We start from the raw sequence: 21,260 nt of genomic DNA, 5'->3' as shown, positions 1-21,260 counted from the left end.
CCTGCATCTTTAAGTCATTATCAAATGTATAAAAATACTTTCTTCCTGCCTCCTCAGTTCACATTGTTTTATACTTTCTAGCTCTTACCTTTTCTTAGATAGGCATTCTCTACTTTACACTTTTTTCAGGCATTCTTTACTTTACACTTTTTTCTATTTCATTGGCTGGCTACCACAACTGTTATGATACTACTTTGGTATAACAGCAATTTTATGCCCAGCCTGTAACTGAAAATGTTTCACAAGACAGAATATTTATCTTGTTAAAAATTTATAAAATTAATAAATACAATTAAATGAAATACACAATTGATTGAGCTGTGGGCCTACACGAAATCAGTATGTTTAAAAAATATTTGGGAATGCCAGCAGCTGTCATACTGATGTCATTACATGGCAAGAGAAAACTCCACATTCATAAGTGAATTTTGTAATTTTCTTTCTGGAACACTGTATTCAGTAAATAAAGGTCTTGGTGTGACCTAAGCAATAACATTTACAACAGGAAGTAGGCTACTGGAGATATACCTGGAAAGCATAAAGTTTGCTAAAAACATATTTGTTTGAAATGTAGGAATTTCTTGTCTGTTTATCCAAACATGAGGGTGTGGGAAAATTGCTACTGCCTCCGGAATGTGAAGACTCAGGTTTAATAGTATTTAGCAGCAACTGTCTGGCATCCCATGGTGGTGGTGGGGGGGCAGCTTTAGTCCTTATAAAAAATGCCCACCAGTGCTACAAAACACTAAAAGCAATAAAATAGCAAAACGCCACTCCATGAATGTCCACAACCTTTTAATGAAAATTACTAAGCGCTTTCATTCCTATGGATACTGGACCTTCATCAGAGTTACAAAACAGATCACACCCTTTTCCTTAAATACAAGTCATGGCGCTAAAACCTTTAAAGTGACTTGCCCCATTAAAAACCATACCTTTTAAATACCAACATACAATATTAAGTACATAAAATCCAGTATCTTTTAAAAAAATACACAAAATAAGTACATTCATAAGAAAAGAGTCTTCTTCTTCAACACACAACCTATAGAAATCACATTGTTGATACCCGGTGCAACAGTAGCGTAAAAAAATGATCTGCCAGTAAAGCTCCTTTTTCTCCAATAAAAGCCCCCATTTGCCACCCCTAACAGGGCATACAATTTTTTCTAACACAGTAAAAGAAAAATTTCTAAAATCATTGCATAGCACAGAATGCTTATATAAAGCATCCCCAACATCCTTCTTATGAATAACATATATGTGTTGATAAATCCTGTTTTTTAGGGGCCCCTCAGTTTTTCCCACATAAAATGCAGGACAGGTGGCGTATAAAGCCAAATACACTATGCTTGTGTTGCAGTGATAATTACCCTTGAGTGAAATAAATCTGGGAAAACTAGTAACGGAGAGATGAGTGTCCCAAAAAATAAATCTATATTGCTTACATGATCTGCAGTGTTTCATACCTACATTCTTTATGGAGGTCACAACTATAGTTTGATTAATTTCTAAAACTGTCTTCAAGTTAAAACTGTTTTCATAAACAAACCTAGGACCCTAGCTTTTTGAATAAGTCAAATGCAGCAAAAATAGTATTCCAGTGAGAACTAATAATCATCAAAGATATGTCTCAACTGTAGCTCGGTTGGCAGTCATGCTGTCCCCATAACACAACAGTGGTTTACATCACACATGCCTTAGGACTTTTCACCCATTCCCTAAGGTTCAAAAGCATATCTCGTGGATAACACTGATCCAAGAACATGTCATATAAAGGGGGCTTTTACTGGAGGAAAAGGAGCTTTAGTGGCTGTGTGTTGAAGAAAAGGCTCTTTCCTTATGAATGTACTTATTTTATGTATGTTTAAAAATTTTTATTGGATTTTATGTAATTAATATTGTATATTGCAATGTGAAAATATACACACATAATATACATTATGTATTCATTTAAAAGGTATATTTTTAATGGGGCATGTCACTTTAAAGGTTTTAGCACCATCCCTTATAAAAAATGAAAATTGAAACCATCTGGGGAATTCATTAAAGGGTCTATTCCATGCTCCCATGACTTGGTATTTTGCTATTCAGAAACATGTTAGCTGTGATGAGGAAAGACCTCATTACTGGCTAATTCTCGTGTCTCTGAATCGCAGTTACTACAACAGCATATATCTGCATGTTGGGGTAGTAAACTGCTGCTCATGTAGGCAATGGCATTCCCCTCTAAGTCACATACACACAGACACACACAGTCTCTGTACCTGTCCCTGATTTATCTGCTTCCTTGTGGTTCCCCCATCCCCGATCACCATAACAGTGGAAGTGCCATTTTAGCACATATCTACTATGCAATGGTGGCTACTGTGTCCACCCACCCCCAGTCACTGTAGTAGCTTATGTGCCATTATGGCACTCTTATAGTTGCTTGCCCTGCTGGCTAGTATGTCCCCCACCTGTGATCACCATATTACTTTACATGCCATTATGGCACATTCATAGACTCCCTGGTGTCTTGTGTTTTCCCCCCAATCCCTGCACTACATGCAGTTATGGCACTAAAAGTAGAAATCCATCATGTCTAGAGTTTCTCCCATCCCATCCCTATCCCCAGCCTGAAGTCAATGCCATTATGGCACTTAGAATGAGTGTAATCCCTGTTGTCCAGTGGTTGTCCCTCTCCCCACCCAATCTCCATATTGATGTCAGTGCTGCTATGGCACTTTACTGTTGAGTTATCCCTGTTGTCTACTGGCTCCCCCCACCCCCGATCTTCATACTATGGTCATGCTAGGTAGTGGAACATGTTCTTTTGACTGTGTTCACCACCACAACTGGTGCGGCCGGCCACTCTGATCTACATGGCTAAGCAATTTTTTGACTCAGTCCATGTGTAGATACCTTCCTGAAGGTTGTTCCAGAATAGAGAGCACATGGCTACTTAGGATATGCTGCTACCTTCTGGACTGCCTTATTAGCATTCAGCACACCCGCAGAGTCAGCCCCATACAATGCTCCACGTCTTCCTGCTAAAGCACGATGCAGTACCATGTTGGGACTGGTGCAGAATACCAGAAGGTTACCACAACATCTTCTCAGAGGTGTACACATCGGAATACCTTCACGAATTCAGAAGTGTATAGACAGGTTCAAAATTGTGAGTTTTCAGTAAATATCCTGCCAAAATAATTACTATGTTTGCTTTACCCAACATCCAATACACTGTAATGAGGTGTACATTTCAGTGCTTTAATTTCAAAAGCACCAAGCAGGTTCCTGTCACAATTATTCTTAGAGGAAGTACTGGCTTTTGCACAGGAAATTATATCTGTGCCAGTTAAAGTATTATAAATGGAGGTTATATTTACGACAGTTGTATAAGCAAGAAAGACTCCCCAACAGGCTGGGCATTAAAAGGGAAATAACAGAGTTACCACAGGTGTTATGAGACCTAATACTACAGGGGGAGAGCATCACTCCTGGAAGTTCCTTTATTTCCCTGATAACGCCCACCTAATAAGGCGTTATTGTGATTAGATAATGGCCTACTCTTAAAATTGTTTTGTATTTTTTTAATTAGTATATACATTTTTTATATTTTCAGTGAAAAATAATTCTTCCACCTAATGTTTCAGACTTGCTGTAGCATATGCAATTGTCGAAGGAAGTATTTCACATCCACAATATGTTATATTGCTATATAATGCCCCCCCCCACACACACACACACACACACACACACACACACACACACACACACACACACACACACATACACATGCACAGATGTAGAGGCATATCACATGACAGATAGACTCACAGACATATACACTAAAACACATACACACACGTGCACACAAACATATACACTAAAACACATATACACACATGTGCACACAAACACTCACACACATACACACACAAACACACTCACACAAAAGTACACAGCAATTACAGTCACTTTCTTGACTGAATATACTTGACTGACCAAATGATTGAAAAACTTGATACAGTACAAACAAGGCGCTGCAACCCTCTCCCATGCCTCAGCTGTCTCTAATTTTGCTCCGTCCTTCAAAAATGTATTATTTTGTGGTAATCACTGAAGATTATTATGTCAGTGATGCCAGACATTGTTTCATATTTTGTATAGTTCAGAAAATGCATGTCAGTGGAAAACTGTTTGCTCTATTTTTTTATTAAGCGAATTAGCATTAAATTTAAAAACTTCCTGCTTTTAAGCCTGTTTCCCTCATATTGTTGGATTTAAGCAAAATTATTGAACAAAGTTGAGCGGTATTCATTCAATCTCTTGCTCATTGTCTGTCACTTGCTCACTTGGTCACTCTCTTCTTTCTCAGTCTCTCTTTTGATTTTTCTGTCTAACACACACACACACACACACACACACACACACACGCACACACACACACACACACATTACTATGTTCTCTTTATTTTTGTTTATGCTTACTAAACACTGAAGCTGTGTTTAGTCAGCATAACTGATGGTAGCCATGCCTCACAGCAGCATAGTGGGGGGTTTGTTTTGTACCAGACGACATCTATGCATTAATAGTCTGTTGGAGAACGTTCTTCTTCCAACTGGGTATCCATGTCCTTTTCAGTCATTATCTAACACAAAATAATGGATAACAGAATATTTATTACAGAGGGGTGTGAGGTAACAAATTAGGGTGGTTGGGCTGAAGGCCATAAACAGAAACGTCTGACACTTGAAAATGTTGCTCGTTATCAGTGCTGGTATATTTCCTAAAATGTGCAACAAAGTAATTCACTTGCTTTTTGAAAAAGTATAAATTTATGTTGAAATACTATGACTCCACAAATTTTAGTATAAAGTATTCAGTGCTAGCTCCAAGCAAAGTATTTGGTCACATTGTGTTATTCCACTTTCTAACCTTGTTTGATGGTCTCATAGTTATCGCACTTCCTGTCTTTAATAATGAAACTGTTCCTTCCCTTTTCTATAGACAAGAAAGTTAAGCTGCTGCAGACTTAATATGACATATACCCACACTGTCTGCACTGAAATTTAACAGAAATTAATATTGTGATTTCCTTGTCATCTGTCAGTTCTCCTGTCCCTATCTCATTCTGTGACCTGCACCATCACAGAGCTATGTGGTCCTGGGTCTTAAAACAGCAGTGTGTGGGATTCAGGAAAACATTCTACGCTGCCTTTCTTTTTTTTTTTTTTTTTTTTTTTTTTTTTTACAATGTAAAAGGTTCAAAGTAAGTTCTACTCTCCTTTTAAGTACTATTTTATAAGCATTTTATGATTGTACTGTTTACACAGAAAACAAAAATATAGTGGCTACAGCATTTTATGCAGGGGCAATACTGTTGATCTGGCAAAGATGAAAGTGCATTCTAGATCCTGAAGAAAATGGAAGCAGTATGCACTGGGGCATTTGTTTGTTTGCTTTATGTATTCAACTTTTCAACATGTATCCCTATTGGGATCATCAGAATTATCTCTTACAAAGTGAGCCCATAGTTATGTCATTGTGCTATATTATGGCAGGCAAGATATCTTGGGTTTGAAAACTACTATGTATGCTTACCTGCATCTTTCAAGGGATTAGGGCAAATAGCAAAGCATAACATTTACAACAAAAAATCCCAGTAGAAGGAAACAATATTAGCGTATGTGTTAGCTATGGGCATACCCATAGTTATACCTGCTTTCTGATGAAAGACAGAATCTGGAAATATAAACACATTACTGTTAAGAGTTACATCCATTAATTCACATATAGCTTCAGTTTCCCTTACAGACATAGTACTATTTTTGCATAGAAATTCATGTGAAGCCTCCCATCCGTATTCATTAAGAATTGTTGTGAAAAGGAATTTAATATCTAAAGTTACAAATATAAAACTTATTTCAGTATTCACTTTATACCATTCATATAACTGATATAAAAATCAACTGCATCTCTTATATAACTTTTAACCTTTAATAACATTTCACTAAGCACTTGCTAAAGGTAACTGGTAATTGATTCAGTTACCCATCCACCGCCAGACACTATAGGTCTCATTGGTGGACGTTCCAAGAATTTATGTACTTTGGGAAGTCGATTGGTTTAATCATACAAGGGACTATAAAATAGTTAAACGGATCTATAGAAATATCACCATTCAACTGCAAATCATAAATGCACATATTAACCTTGCTAATATGCTTCTTGATGTCAGCATGATTAATTCTACAAAAGTTGATTCATCATTTAAAAATTCAAACATTAACGCATCATAGTCCTTTCTATTCATTATTAATGGTTTTAAAATTATATTTTTAATATTCATATTTTGTAATTTACTTATATATATATTTTTGTAGGACACTGTGGGCCAGATTCAATAAAGCCTACACAAAGTGTACACTGTTCTGAGTGAGCAGACAACACAGACATAACACACACCTTCTTCCTCCTAATTTTAGTTTTCCTACTTATATTCTTGCAGCTTTAAATATTGACAGGGATTCATAAAGGTTACCACAAAGTGTAGACTACATGTACACTTAGTGTAATCTTTCTGAGTGATTAAAAAGCACAAAAAATGTGATAAGAATTTTACTGAATACATACCATGTACACTTAGTGTAGGCTTTATTGAATCTGCAGCTGTGTCTTTTAAGAACTTCTATTTTAGGTTCATAGGTAAATACTAAGCTAATGCCCCTGGAGCCAATGCAAACCTAGCCCAAAAGTGTTCCCAGTCATCTGGCTTACCAGATGTTAGTTCCCTGTGCCCTCTATCTAGCAATGTGATTGAAGTGATCCCCGGGGTGAATTTCCTATTTCTCATCCACTCATCAAGATTTCTCTTGAAGAGAGCCAGTGAGGTGCTCTGCTTGACATGAATGGGGAGTTTATTCCACAGTACTGGAGGTCTCTAGGTTAGGAACCTATCCCGCCGGCAGGTTCTGTTTAATGGATTGTTAAGGTTGAGGTCTTTGGAATGAGTAGCACAGAGGGATTGGGATTTTTTCAGATGAAGCATGTCTAGCAAAACTGAGTCAAACATGGCTCTGTATGTCACGCAGAGATCGCCTCTAAGTAGGCGATTTGAGATGGAATAAAGTTTAAGTTTTTAAGTTTATCTGCATAAAGCACATGTTTGAGTCCTAAGATCCTCTTAGTGAGGAACTTCTGTGGCCTTTCCAGTTGTTGGAGGTGTCTAGTAAGGTACATGCCAAATGGGGCATTGTATTCTATAATGGGTCTGATGACGACTGAGTAGAGAGAGATAACAATTTCTTTTTTCCTGGATGAGAAACCTTTTGTGATGAGATGTGCCACATAGAAGGACTTACTAACTACAGGGGCGACGTGGGTGTCGAAGGAGAGATTGCTATCTACCTGTGTCCCTAGATTCCTTATAATACCTTCAGAGTTAAGTGGGTTCCCTTCGATATGGCAGTTTGTGGGCACCGTGTTTTTCCCGAAGGGAATGATGATGCATTTTTTAATGTTGAGCCTAAGACCATGGTTTTGGCACCAGTCATTGGTTTCCATTTTGCCTTTTTGTAGGATGTCCACATCAGCTTGAGAATCAATAATAGCTCCCAGTTTGCAGTCATCTGCAAATTTGGTTAACCAGAGTCCCCTGGTGCTGGCTTGAACTTCAGAGAGGTAGGTACCAAACAAGAGAGGACCCAGAACCGATCTCTGTGGGGACTCCACTTGTAACTGCCTGGTAGTCAGATTTGGAGTCAGCTACTTTCACCGTGTGGGTTCTGTCAGTGAGCCAGTTGGCAACCCATCTAGTGATGTATGGGTTAATGCCCAGATTAGTGAGCCTATCAATGATTCCGGAGTGTGGGATGGTGTCAAAGGCTTTGGCTAGATCGAGGTAGGCTGTGTGGACAGCCTTGCCTTCATCCACCAATCTGGTGACAGCTTCGAAGAAGTCTATCAGACTGAGCAGATGATCTACCTTTCACAAACCCAAACTGCGTGGGGTCCAGTGTTTGAAGGTTCCCTATATCCTTATTTATAAGATCTGTAATAATACGTTCCATAGCCTTACAGATCAGGCTTTTCAAGCTGATGGGGCGGTAATTCCCAGGGTCAGTAGTCGCACCCCCTTTGTGGAGTGAGATGACTGTAGCAGTGCACCATTCAGTGGGGACAAAGCCAGAACTGAGGCTGTAGCTGAACAGGGCACTCAGGTATGGTGCCAAGTCTTTTTGTAAATCATGTTGGGATTGGGAGGGTGGCCTAATGGTTAAGGTGTTTGCCTTACAAACACAAGGTGCTGGGTTTGAGTCTCAAAAGGGATAATTGGCTAGTCTTAAAATGCCTCGCAAGGGCAGTTAGCCTAGTACTAATCTATGAACCTAAGAAAGAAATTATGTAGGACACAACCCGGTATATTATCTGGCCCCATGGAAGCTGTATTCTTAGCTCTGGTCAGTGCAGTTTCTACTTGTGCAGTCATGATAATAGGGAGTTGGTATTCCTTGGGTATGTGGATGGGCCCTTTGGGGGGTGAGGGGGGAGTAAAGTTCGCACTAAACCTGTCTGCCAAGATATTGGCACTATAAGTTGGGTCAGTATAAGTGGTGCTGTTGTGCTGTAGCTCAGAGCAATTCTGCATATTATTATGTAGATTCTTGACATAACTAATGAATGCCTTGTGGTTGTCTTTAGTATCTGTAGCAATTTTGCTTTCATAACTAGCTTTGGTAGATTTGATGAGGGATCTCAGTTTTTTACGGAGTTTTCCAAGGGAATTTTTCCAGTCATTGGAATTTACCCTTTTCTGCAACAGCTTTTTCCTTCTGTTGTAGAGTTTGTTAATGGCAGGGTTCCATCAGATTGGCTTCCTTATTTTTAGAGGAGAGCATCTCGGTTCTGTTTGGTATGGCCCTATCTATGCAATTGTGTAAGTGCTCATACAGTGCCTTGGTGTATGACTTAGCAGCCATACTCCCATTCCCCGTTTCTATGGATGACGTGAAGCTTGCCACTTCTGTCCTTAGAAGGTCAAAATTAGCTTTAGAGAAGTTTTTTTACTGTGGTTTCCTTTTTTGGGGGTGGGGGTGGGATTTGGATATCAATGGTGATTAACTTGTGGTCGGATCTGACCAGGGAGGGGTTTATCAAAGGAGCAGTGCAGTGGTCCCCCATGTTTGTAATGACTAGGTCAAGAATGTTGTTTCCCCTAGTGGGGGTGAGGATGAGTTGGTCCAAGACATTGGAGTTGATGAATTCCAGGAAACGTTCGGCAAAAGAGTTGGAGCAGGAGTAGTTGTTCCAACTAATGGAGGGGTAGTTAAAGTCTCCCAGAATAACGGTATTAGGCTGGACCTTGATGTTTTCCAGAGTGTCCAGGAATGCAGAGTGGGAGTCCTGGGACATTATGGAGGATCTGTAGCAGGCTACAACATGGACTGCAGTGATAACTGTACCTGAAGTATTTCTGGGCAACAAGTCTGGAGGGAAGCTTCATTGCTTATCAGTGGGATGGTACAACAGTTGAATTTAACTTAAAACAAGTGTGCATCTTTTATGAAGATGGATACACCTCCGCCTTTGGGGGTTCGGTCATCACATCCCTTAGGGCTATGGTTCAGACTTGAGGGCCAAAAGGTGTGATATACATTGTAACCTGGTAGCACAGGGGTGCTCTCAGTAGCCTTGAACCAGGTTTCGGTTACTGCGCAGATGTCAATGTTTTCCAGTTTCAGGAGTGATTCGAGGGCATTTTGAGGTTTAGACTTCTAGCATTGAGTAGCATAACCCTTAGGATACATTTACTAGCAGATGTTATGGGGGTACATTTGTCTTCAGGGCATTGCCTGAAAAAGGCACTATAGGGGTGGCAAGTGCCTTGGCCAGCATCCAGAATCCCAGGGGTGACAGATGCAGGCTGTCTCTGGCAAAGCATCGAGGTCTATCATGTCATCCCAAGCAAATAGATACTGGATCCCCTTTGAATGACACCAGAAACTTAGCCAATTGTTGAAGTCAGTCATTTTCTATTTGTACTGTGGTATCATTTTTCATTTTTGGTGACAGTAGGATGTTACTCAAGGCTAGTGTCATACCTGCCTAGGCTACAAGATCAGACAGCTCCTCCATGTCTCTTTTCATGTAGCCCAGGGAGATATGTCTTAGGTCATTCACACCAACATATATGATGATGGAGTCATATTTGTACTTACTGCAGAGAGACCCAAATGCATGGATTATGTGGCGAATCCTGGCACCCAACAGGCAGCTGACTGTGACTTTCTCCTTATTCAGCCTACTGAGTAGGACATCAGTGTGCCTTACAATTGAGTCACCTATGACTAATGTGTTTGGTGCATTGTTCTGCCTTAAGGGCTTAGCTTGAGTGGCACACTGGTTGTGAGGGCTATGTATCTTGTGAGTTATGCTTGGATGGGATGGTTGCTTGCATTTGTGCCTCAGAGGTCTCTGTTGTTTGGGCAGATTTTTTAAGAGAGCCTCCGCAAAAGTGGTCATGGGTTTTGTGTTGCTATGAGATAGTAGTGGTGTGCTAACGGGGGGGGGGGGGGGGTTATGTGTTGTCTGTGATGTGATGTGTGTGTGTTGACCTTCTCCTGACTGGCTGACCCAGTCTTGAGTTGAGAGAGTGAAGCCTCAAGTTTGGCTATGTACTTGCATCTCTCACAAGAGGATGTGTTTAGAAGTAGGAGGAGAGGGTTGTCTGTGTACATGAGGCAATTGCTGCATTGCCTCAGGATGCCCAGGTTCACCAGGTTAACAGGAGAAAGCATAAGAAACTGACCTTTGGACATGCTTGGAAAAGTGATCAGCTTTTTAAGTACTGAGTTATTTATGCTTAGATTAAGTACTGAAACTTTTTGTTTCCTTTATGGAAAGTTAGTGCTAGTGGGAGTGGGTGAACTTGTGATAAATGCTACAAGACGTTCTGAGAAAGTGCTGGATTTAAAGTCTAATTTGAGTGCTCAGAGATAAAGGTTTACAAGGTCTGACGGAAAATTTGAAGAGCAGACTTTACGGCACCGGTAATGGTTTTACCTTAGCTAAGTGGAGCTGCGTGTCGCGGAGACCTGCACAAATACTTTATTTTTAAACAGAAAGATGAAAGGGATAGAAATAGCCCAAAATGGTCAATAAAAATACAATTTCTGAGCTGAAACCACCCCTTTAGCAACAGATAGGCTGCTCAGAGCTTACCACTCCTACTGATAAGCAGTGAAACTTCCCTCTATCTCAGTAAGGTCTGGGCAACACAGAAACCTCAATACAGTCCTGAGATCAACTAATCTGAAATATGGACTATTCTAGTTACAGAAAGGTGGGAAACGAGCAAGGAGATGGTGTTTTTTGTTTTCAAAAATACAATAATTAGAATTACAGAAACACTATTTTAAAGCAGAAAAAAGGCTAGCACACTTGAGTGTGTAGCTTATACAATGGTACAACAGTTGAATTTAACTTAAAACAAGAACATAAAGTGCAAACAATAAAACTTAGAATACAGTTGAAATAAGTAGCAAGACTTAATAAATGGCTAGAATAAAGTGCAGTAAGCAAAATACAAGCAAAAGAAGCAAAATGGAGGTACTTAAATCACTGAAAGTATCTCCTCTGTCTTTCTGCTGCTGTAGAACTCTGCAGGATGCCCAGTCAGGATTTTGCTGAGGTTAAACAAGCTCAAAAACTGCTCGAACATGTTTTTTTAAACAGAAAGATGAAAGGGATAGAAATAGCCCAGAATGGCCAATAAAAATACAATTTCTTAGCTGAGACCACTCCTTTAGCAACAGATAGGCTGCTTAGAGCTTACCACTCCCACTGATAAGCAATGAAGCTTCCCTCTATCTCAGTAAGGTCTGGGCAACACACAAACCTCAATACAGTCCTGAGATCAACTAATCTGACATCCGGACTATTCTAGTTACAGAAAGGCGGGAAACGAGCAAGGAGATAGTATTTTTTTTTTCAAAAATACAATTAGAACTGCAAAAACACTATTTTAAAGCACAAAAATGTCTAGCACACTTGAGTGTGCAGCCTACAACAGTAAAACAGTTGAATTTAACTTAAAACGAGCAAATAAAGTGCAAACAATAAAACTTAGAATACAGTTAAAATAAGCAACAAGACTTAACAGCTAGAATAAAGTGCGGTAAGCAAAAAACAAGCAAAAGAAGCAAAATGGAGGTACTTAAATCACTGAAAGTCTCTCCTCTGTCTTTCTGCTGCTGCAGAACTCTGCAGGACGTCCAGTCAGGATCTTGCTGAGGTTTTAATTGACTGTTTAATCTCTGTTGGTGCTGTGTCGTGTGATTTGATTTAAATCCTTATATAAAAGTGATACTGATTGGTGAGTTTTATTACACACTGAGGAAGGGCATTCAGCCTGAAACCTTTGTGACGTTCTTCAATAAATTTGGTTGCTACAATTCTATTTAGCCAATCGTTTCCTTCTACTGGGATGTTTTGCTGTATTTTGGATTTTATTCACAGTGAAAGTTCACCATAGTGCTGGTCTTGGTTGTTGGAAAATATATAATTTACCAGCTTATAAGTGCCTCCATGTGAACAAGTTTGATAGGGCACTAGTAAGATACTTGTAGAAATGCTGTTCCAAGGTAAGTGCAGCATCTTAAAAGAAAAAACATTAAGACAAGCATCCCTACTTCCCCACTGATTCAAGTTCAGAGAACTTATCTGTTCATTAAAAAAGGCAAAGTATACTCTACCTGTTCATTGTAAATCTCTATGTAAGATGCATTCAGGGTAACCTCTGCTGCTTTAGACCGGATCTTCTCCAAAAGGTATACAAATGACCTCTGTATTAGCCCATGCACGTTCTGATCATGCTGGGTGTCACACTGTGGACAGAAATAACCTTAGGTCAGCATCTGCAACACAGTAAATTGTTAGCCACTTCTAGTTTTGTTTACTGCTTTATAGAATCATGGAACTGTTCACCATCAGTTAGTTTGCATCTCCAATAAGAAGTAGTACCATTGCAATATCATCTCCTTAACATTGGAGAGCCCCTGGAAAAAAGCTGCTGCACTTCAGGTTTTAATTGCATTGATCACCAAATGCAGTTAGGGCAGTATTATTTTGTTGTTCATACAGTACCCAGAATACATAGAGGGAGGAGAAAAGATTTCACTAGTTCCCATTTTATTCAGTAGTTACTTACTTAGCAACCATAGAGCTACCTCTTTAATGCATGAATGGCACTTACATACCCAGCACAGTCCTAACTCAAAAAACCACTATGCACTGCTGAAGTCCTATGTGTATTTTAGCTATGCCCTTGTCTCAAGCCAGCACATACATTCCCAACTCAGTCTTAAGTGAAATAACTTCCCTAGTGCAGAAGTTGTATGTGTCTCTCAGCTCAGTCCTTCTCTTAACTACATGCACAGATCAGTCTTAACCTGAAATAATTTCCATGTAATACTGAAGTCACATGTGCCTCTTCACTTAGTCCTTTTCTCAAAGTAGTACCTACATGGACAGCTCATACTTAACTCAAAATACTCCCCAAGAACTGTTGAAATCCTATGTGTCTCTTAGCTCCGGTCTTGCCATAAACCAGTAGCTACTATCTGCTGCACAGTTTAAGCTCACGTATTAGTGTTTTTGAAGTCTTTCATTTTGCACATTTTATATATCTTTTCCTAAAAAACCTTTACCCTATTATGCTTCAGAAATATATGCTCTACTATCTCATCTCCATTGCAAACCATCACACGTTACACTTCCTTTCTTCTTTTATCTTATATTTCATATTGCCCATTACTAGTAATCTAGTAATGACATAAACCACATGAATTTATTCCATTGTATCACCTTGCAATAAAAGCTGTCTCTTTTCTTCTTTATTCCATTAATGTAAATGTCAGAATTCACAAAATAAAATTCACCCATACATTTTCAATACCAGTTTTTTCTGCTACTCTCTATCCTTTCAGCATCGTTTCCACATAAAATACTACATTTGGCATTCCTTTATAGTCACACTTCTATAGCCTCCATATTTCCCTGTTTTAAAGCTTCCCTGATCAATTTTATACTTTTCGTACAACTTTCCTATACAATTTCATTCCTTCACTTTAACCAACCCCAAAATTAAATAAAAATGCAATGAGACCAAAAAACTCCTAGTTGTTATAAATTTAATCCTCTTTCTCTGTCTTATGTTATATATAATATATATAATAGCTTTTTAACTGGATTCAGCCTTCATCCCCAGTAGAAAAGAAAAAATATCGAGTATTTCTTTGTCAGACTTCAAAGTCAACATGTAAATTCTTGCACTATATCTTGCTACCCCATTAACATCCTATTTATCAAGAACACTATTTTAAAGGGTAACCTAAAAGCCTTCCACATACTAAACATACCCTTGACCTTTTATATATCGGTCTGCTGTTCTTCCACTTACTTTTCAACTCCAAAAGTATCTCCTAAAGTTTTAAACTTTCTGTGAAAAACAAATTTACTTTACTTTGACTTTATATACTAAGCCCTTACTTTGTTCATTATTTTTTACATCTACTTCATATTTTTCTCTCAAATGTATGCAAATAACAATATTTATAACTAAACAAAAAATATTCTAATTAAGATACATCCCTACCAAACACCCCTCCATAATCTCACCTCCACATTCACCCAGTCATTTGCCATTACTTCAGTCCAAGAATTTTTGTATACCATCGTTAATAATTTTATTAATTTAATACCATAACTTTGCAAAACTTTCCTTCCTTACTTATGACATAAATAGTCATAAGAATTATTAATTATTACAAGCAGCCAACCTGCCTTTCCCCACCTTTCTGATTGCCACAGCTGCTATCTCTTTCATTAACAATGATGCAGCTTTCTTGCTTTACTTCTATACACCCCTTCATCCACTACCTTTTTAATCCCTTTCCCTTCCTAACCTGAACTATTGTCTGTCTAGTGCTCCTCTCCAATACTGACTAATGCTCTCTTCCTTAGTTTTGATGGTTAGACTGCTCTGTATATCGTTCAGATACAATTCTACTGGTCAAAGCAAAACTCATGAGATCAGTGTTTCCCAAGAGAAATAATGGTTCACAGATTAATCAAATAAATAAATGTTTTTCTGCAGGGATAGTACAGCACAACTCTTTGTAATCTACTTACAGGAAAATGTGCCCATAATCACATGACTTGTATACCCAAGTCTAAGACTGTCACATCTTGGAGAAAAGTTCTGCTTTTGAGTTGCAGTATTCTGCTTTTGAGTTGCAGTATTCAGGAAGCAAAAATGGGTGTTAAGAAGCAGTTTGACTTCTTGGAAAATGCTTCCTAAAGCCAGACTCAGATTTAATTCAACAAAATGAACAAATCAAAATGTTCATTCTTTGTATGAGTTAAAAGCACACTGTATTTTCCACAATTACTACCAATCCAATTAATGCATGTTGTCAAGTTACCATTTGCTGAGGTCCCATGATGGTGAAAGTTTTTCCTGATCCAGTCTGTCCAAATGCAAACAGTGTACAGGAGTATCTGAAAGAGAGAGAATGCACAGTTGTGACTGTGGTATCATTTGAGGGTATTACATTCCAATTTGATGTATGTGCTTTCCATCACCAATTTTTTTCTCATTTGAAACTCTATATAATAGAAATCACATTTTAATAACAATGGTGAAAAAGAATGAAGCATTAGTTTCACATTAAGCAAAAGCACAGAATTTCCCCCTGTTGATTTGTATGAGTGCTGTAACACAGATATTTCTGCCTATATCTTACTATGTCTGGTTTACAGTTCCTAGAATGCAACTAGTACATTCTTTCTTGTATTAATTCCCTTTGTTCTTTTTTTTTTTCCTTTTTCTTCTTAATATTTGTACTTTCTACTTTATACGGTTTGTTATTCGTGCTCTTTAGAATGTTTTTTTTTTTTTTTTTTGCTCATTCTGTGTTTCATAATGCTTGTATTTGAGTGTTCTGTTTTTCTTTGAAAACTCCAGAATGAACCTGAAAGGGATCAGTTGTGATCATAGCTCTACCCCAGTGAACAGACTAATAAATAAATATATAAATTAATAAATAAATAAATAAATAACCCCTATGTTCCAGAGAAATATACTTCCTCTGCACGCGTTGAATTAAAATATCAGCCTCTGTTTTGCTTATTAGTGGTGTCATCATGAACTCTTTCTTTAGTGGATTGCCTAGCTATACAAGGGTATGTGACTTTTTTTAATCATTTGCCCCTACTCCCAACCCAATACTAGGATGGTTAAAACTATCAAGTGGTCACTGTCCACTCAAAGACCTCCATTTGTTACTGATTAGTGGAAAGGTCCCCTATACTTCCTGGACAGCCAGTCCTGCTATCTACAGAGCATACTGGTGGTTAAACACCTTCCTCCATGCGTACGAGCTGATCGCTATTCCTACGTTTTCCCATCCAATAAGATGCAAACACTGACCCTCACTAAATGATGTAGGTCTTCTCATGTGACACTATTGGCATCTGTCACACCTCTTCCCTTAAAAGCTAGATCTTTTCCTCCAATCATATTAGTGGTACTAATTACCTCGAGGACAGAACAGTGGGCTGCTGAACAGTTTCCTATTGGAAGTGTGAGATCTGATACTGTGAGTCCTGACAATTCAAAAATTATGCTGTAATTCTGACAAAAAACAGCACATTCTGAATCTTGCTGTTACACATTTAAGGTACTTTTGTATTGGGACTTCACTACATGCAACCCCCACAACCCTGCTACGTATCTATACTTACTCTCATTGTAGCTCATGTTAGGGAGAATATTCCTTGAAACTGCAGTCTCAGAATCTGTATATATGTTTCCCTTATTTACACTTAACTTCTCATTGTTCTGGGGATCACAATTACAGTTCTCAGACTTTCAATGAGCACCCCTGTGCAAAACTTCCCCATTCAAACATGTTCCCAAACTCAGGTTGCTAAAGATGGACCCAAATATCCTGGCTGTATACCAGCAAGCTGGTTAGGTAGCTGAGAAGCACTATAACAAATGCTTCTTCAGTTCTTATGTTTTCTTTATATTTATATTATGCATTTGGTTATACTTATCACTGAATTTCTTTTCAAACATTGATAAGCTGATAGTGAATTGACTGTAAATAGACTAGTGACAGTTGTTTCTTCTGCCACAAGGCTATGGACAAGCAGTTGCAAGGGACATTCTTATGCTACTGGACTTTTTAAATGCCTTTTGTGCACATATGCTTGCAATAATTTCAAAAATCTGACTTTTACAGAGATGAAGAGAAATTCTGAAAATCATACTAAGTGCTGCAATGTTATCAGAAAGGGGACAGCAAAACAGTTCCAGAATACATTTTGGGGATCAGGATAAAATATGGGTGGATTTAGATAACTGTTGACAATTTGAATGACATCAGTTCGGCCAGGTTTTATTTGCTGAATCTAAGCTGTACATATGTTGTGTTTGAATAAAATGCTATTTGGTCAATAGTTATATTGACTAGATGGCATTTGATTGTCACAGGCATTTGCACACATCACTGAACTTTGGGCTGAGAGTTAAGACTGAAATTTTCATTACCATTAGGGTTTAGTTTTGGGCAAGGTTTATATTTAGGGTTAGTGTCAGAGCTAGTATTAAAGTTAGCTTTCAGCTTAGGGCTAGATTTAGTTAAGACTTAGCTTTGAGACAGTAGTTGGGGTTACGTTTAGTGTTAGCTGTCTCTGGGAGGGAATTAGGCACATATTTAAAAGGAGCCTCTGTTTCTTCTCTTTATATGTGCTAACAGTTGTTGTTGTTTGTCTTTCGGCTTTTTCCCGGTAAGGGGTCGCCACAGTTCTTATATAGATATAGATATAGATATACAGTATATCTCAACTGTCCAGAATTTCACAAAATGTCCAGATTTTAGCTTCATATTTTTGGTTTGTTCCTCATAAAATTTATGGCTTTCTGCAAATCACTGAGGACCGAAGTCACTAAATAATGACAGAAATTCGAGTTTCTGACTTCATATCCTTCAGGAAATGGATGCAAATGCAAAACATGTTATTCTAGCAACTAAGTTTATAAGAGCAATATTTAAAATTTGTCATTGATTTTGGGCCTTTATCCTTCCATTATTTTTGGCTTTGTCCAGAACCCTTGCACTAAAAATAAAGTCAGACTCAAACAGCTGCATCTGCTTTTCACAACATGATGAGCCAAGCAAATGCGAGTTATGGAAACAAATTATGTGATAGTAAGTTTGTTTGAACTCTAATTAAAGCAGTGGCAATATATATCAAGATGAAAGTGTTTTGAGTGACAGAGTTTTGAAATCAATGCATGAAGCTAGTAGCCCTGAAGAAAAGTGTGTTAATTAGAATTTAACAGATGCACTTACCCCTGAATAGAAAGATCAATCAGTCGCTTCACCCCTGAATACTCAAATATTTCATATTGCTGGGCTTCTGGTCCAAATACTGTGCTAAAAGCAAAGGCCTTTTCTTGACTTCCACTGCTAGCCTGGAAAACCAGAATGTCAACATAAGGTGTGAAACTATGGAAAACATAACTTTATTTTCTTTGCTTCTATTTTATTGATGTTGTGGTATACAGTTAAAAGTGATTCTTCAACCTGCATATTCATAACACATTTATTTTTCACTTTTATTTGTTAACCAAGTGAACACACTAGACATGTACATCTCTTTTCAGAGGTGATTTGGACGTGCTGTTAGGTTAAATGATTTGCCAGATCGCACTTGTATGCAAATGATGACAGAGGAAACTAAATGCAGGCCTAAAACATAAAGCACATTAGCAGCTCATAGCTTTAATCTATTGAGGTAAAAATGCCAGGTATTTATTATATTTTTCCTTAACATGGCACCAGGGGAACATTAACCAGGGGAAAATACCTTCACTGACCACAGTAACATTGAGTCCATTTCTAAAAATAAAGTCAAACTCAAACAGCTGCATCTGCTTTTCACAACATGATGAGCCAAGCAAATGAATAAATGCAATACATGTCTTACTGCTTTAAACTGCTCTGCAGTAAACAATATAGCAGTTAATGCACTGAGACAAGAGATTTGGGTATGAGTAACTACTGTTACTGGATTATAATAAGGGACTTCATAGAAAACCAAGTGGCAGTACACCATGATATATATACATATGGTTGCACTAGCTATCATCAGTCGGGTTTTGTTTGATGCATGGAATATTAACTAAATGACTAAAACATATTCAGTCATTATTCATCAACCCAAACCAATGAGTTAAAACAGACCCTCCCCCCGAAGGATGCATGCTAAAGCAATCTTTGTACTTTTGATGGATTGGAATTCAGTGAATTTTATCAAATATTTTCTGAACCAGTGATAAAATGTAATATATATATATATATATATATATATATATATATATATATATATATATACTGATCTAGGCAGATAGCAATATATATGTGTGTGTGTGTGTGTGTGTGTGTGTGTATAAAACACATGTATATATTAAGACCTATAAAAAACAGAAGTTTTATTTTAAAAATAGCCCTCTTGGCCTTCCACTGATAACTGCAAATGGTATGCACACTATTTGGAATTCCAGATGCACAAAGGTCATAACCTTTAGAGGTAATGCCATAAAGATTACTTCATACAGGCTCAGTCTCAGTTTACTTCACACAGGCTTCCTCTCTTGCAGACCATCCAGCAAACAGGGTTTATAATTCCCTTCACAGCTGCAGGCATCAGCAAGGCCTTCCTTCCAGCTCCATAGAAAAAAAAATCTTCATCTGATCTTTATTCAAGCCACATCTAGAATGATCTCAGCTGGACCTTATAGTTCCTGGAAGCACAAGTCTACCCCCAGGATGATCCTTTTCATTGAGGAACCAACTTCCTGATCCCTGACTTCAGGGCTGCACCTTTTTATAGACCACAAATTGGCAATTATTTTCTCATTACTCTAATACACCCAATTGCCTATCATCTGTGGGAATTTAAGGCACAACTCATATTTAAAGTCATAATCCCCATTTTCCATACACAAGAGTATTTAGAACAGTGATATATTATATACAAGCACATCTCTCAACAGCTCCACATTTGGCAGAGTGCTCCAACTTTAAACATGTACAACAGCTCAGCTGATCCTTTTTCATATGACATAGCTCCAATTTCTTCTCTTTCATTGGCTCTGTTGTGTGTGCATGTATGAGTGTGTGTTTGCTTGAATGCTTGGGAAGAGTGGCATAGCTCTTCTTTTCAACTGCCTCAATTTGCAGAATGTCTCTGATTATGCTTCCTATGTTTATTCTGTGCCTCCTTTTCTTTAAAGGGTAAATCATTGAGGATCATAGTCAGTTAATAATACCATTCATTAGAGTGTCACACAGTTTTTTCAGAAAATGCATGATGCAAAACCTGTTGTTCTTTCAACTTTTATTTGAGTTAGAGTTGTCTGGTGGCTAGCAATGAGAAGTAAGGTTCAGGTTATTAATGAACTGCTTTCTATAGTTAAATGTACAAGGTTTGATTCCTTTCATATTTATTTTCCTACTGTGTGATTTTAACCAAATCACATAGGTGATTTTTGGGACCCTCATTTTGGTGATTTGTTCTGTAATTATTTTTGGCTTTGTGCAGAATTGAGCAAAGGCACTAAAGGTAGTTTGGTCACTGAGTGGTTTTCTCTTGCAGTCACCAAATAATGACAGACACAAGTTTCTGACTTCATAGCTTTCAGAAAAATGCTTGCTAATGAAAAGCAGCTTTATAAAAATATAAGAGCAATATTTAAAATGTTGGGTCTTTGTGTCTGATTTAGTTTTACTTGTGCTAAGTAGTTGAAAGGGGATCTGTTTGGTTATGCTGGATGGTTATGAAAGCAGCAAGCTGAGATACTTTTCTGGACCACTAGTAAAATATCTATTTATTTATTTGATTTGAAGCTATACATCTCAACCTCTTAGCCCAAAATATCTGGACAAACCCTAACATAATTAGGGCCAAAGTCCCAAAAATAGAGACAGATTTTAAATATTGTTCTTATAAACATCAAAAGTTGCTAGTATAACAGGTTTTGCATTTGCATGCATTTTCTGAAGGATATCAAGTCTAAAACTCAAATGTGTATCGTTATTTAGTGACTTCAATCCTCAGTGATTTAACAGAAAACCACAAATTGTATGAGGAACAGACCAAAATCTGCAAAAACTGGACAGCTGAGAGGTATGTCTGAAGC

At 37.9% G+C, this 21,260-nt stretch overlaps 1 protein-coding gene across 8 annotated transcripts in view; it reads right to left on the bottom strand.

The window, feature by feature from the left end:
- Positions 1–21,260, bottom strand: part of KIF12 (kinesin family member 12) — a 521,732-nt gene that overhangs the window by 305,819 nt on the left and 194,653 nt on the right. For all 8 annotated transcript variants that reach the window (XM_044054389.1, XM_044054390.1, XM_044054391.1 and 5 more), the window contains 3 exons: positions 18,409–18,530; positions 15,472–15,547; positions 12,742–12,873 (listed from right to left, as the gene is read on the bottom strand). In XM_044054389.1, coding sequence (XP_043910324.1) covers positions 12,742–12,873; positions 15,472–15,547; positions 18,409–18,530 — 330 coding nt within the window. The remainder of the gene's footprint in view (positions 1–12,741; positions 12,874–15,471; positions 15,548–18,408; positions 18,531–21,260) is intronic.

This window comes from Protopterus annectens, chromosome 13.part0 (genome assembly GCF_019279795.1).
Source record: "Protopterus annectens isolate FY-2018-M chromosome 13.part0, PAN1.0, whole genome shotgun sequence".
In the NCBI taxonomy this organism is placed as follows: Eukaryota; Metazoa; Chordata; order Ceratodontiformes; family Protopteridae; genus Protopterus; species Protopterus annectens.
Note: the sequence above shows the minus strand (reverse complement) of the source record. Positions and strands in the feature narration are given on the sequence as shown.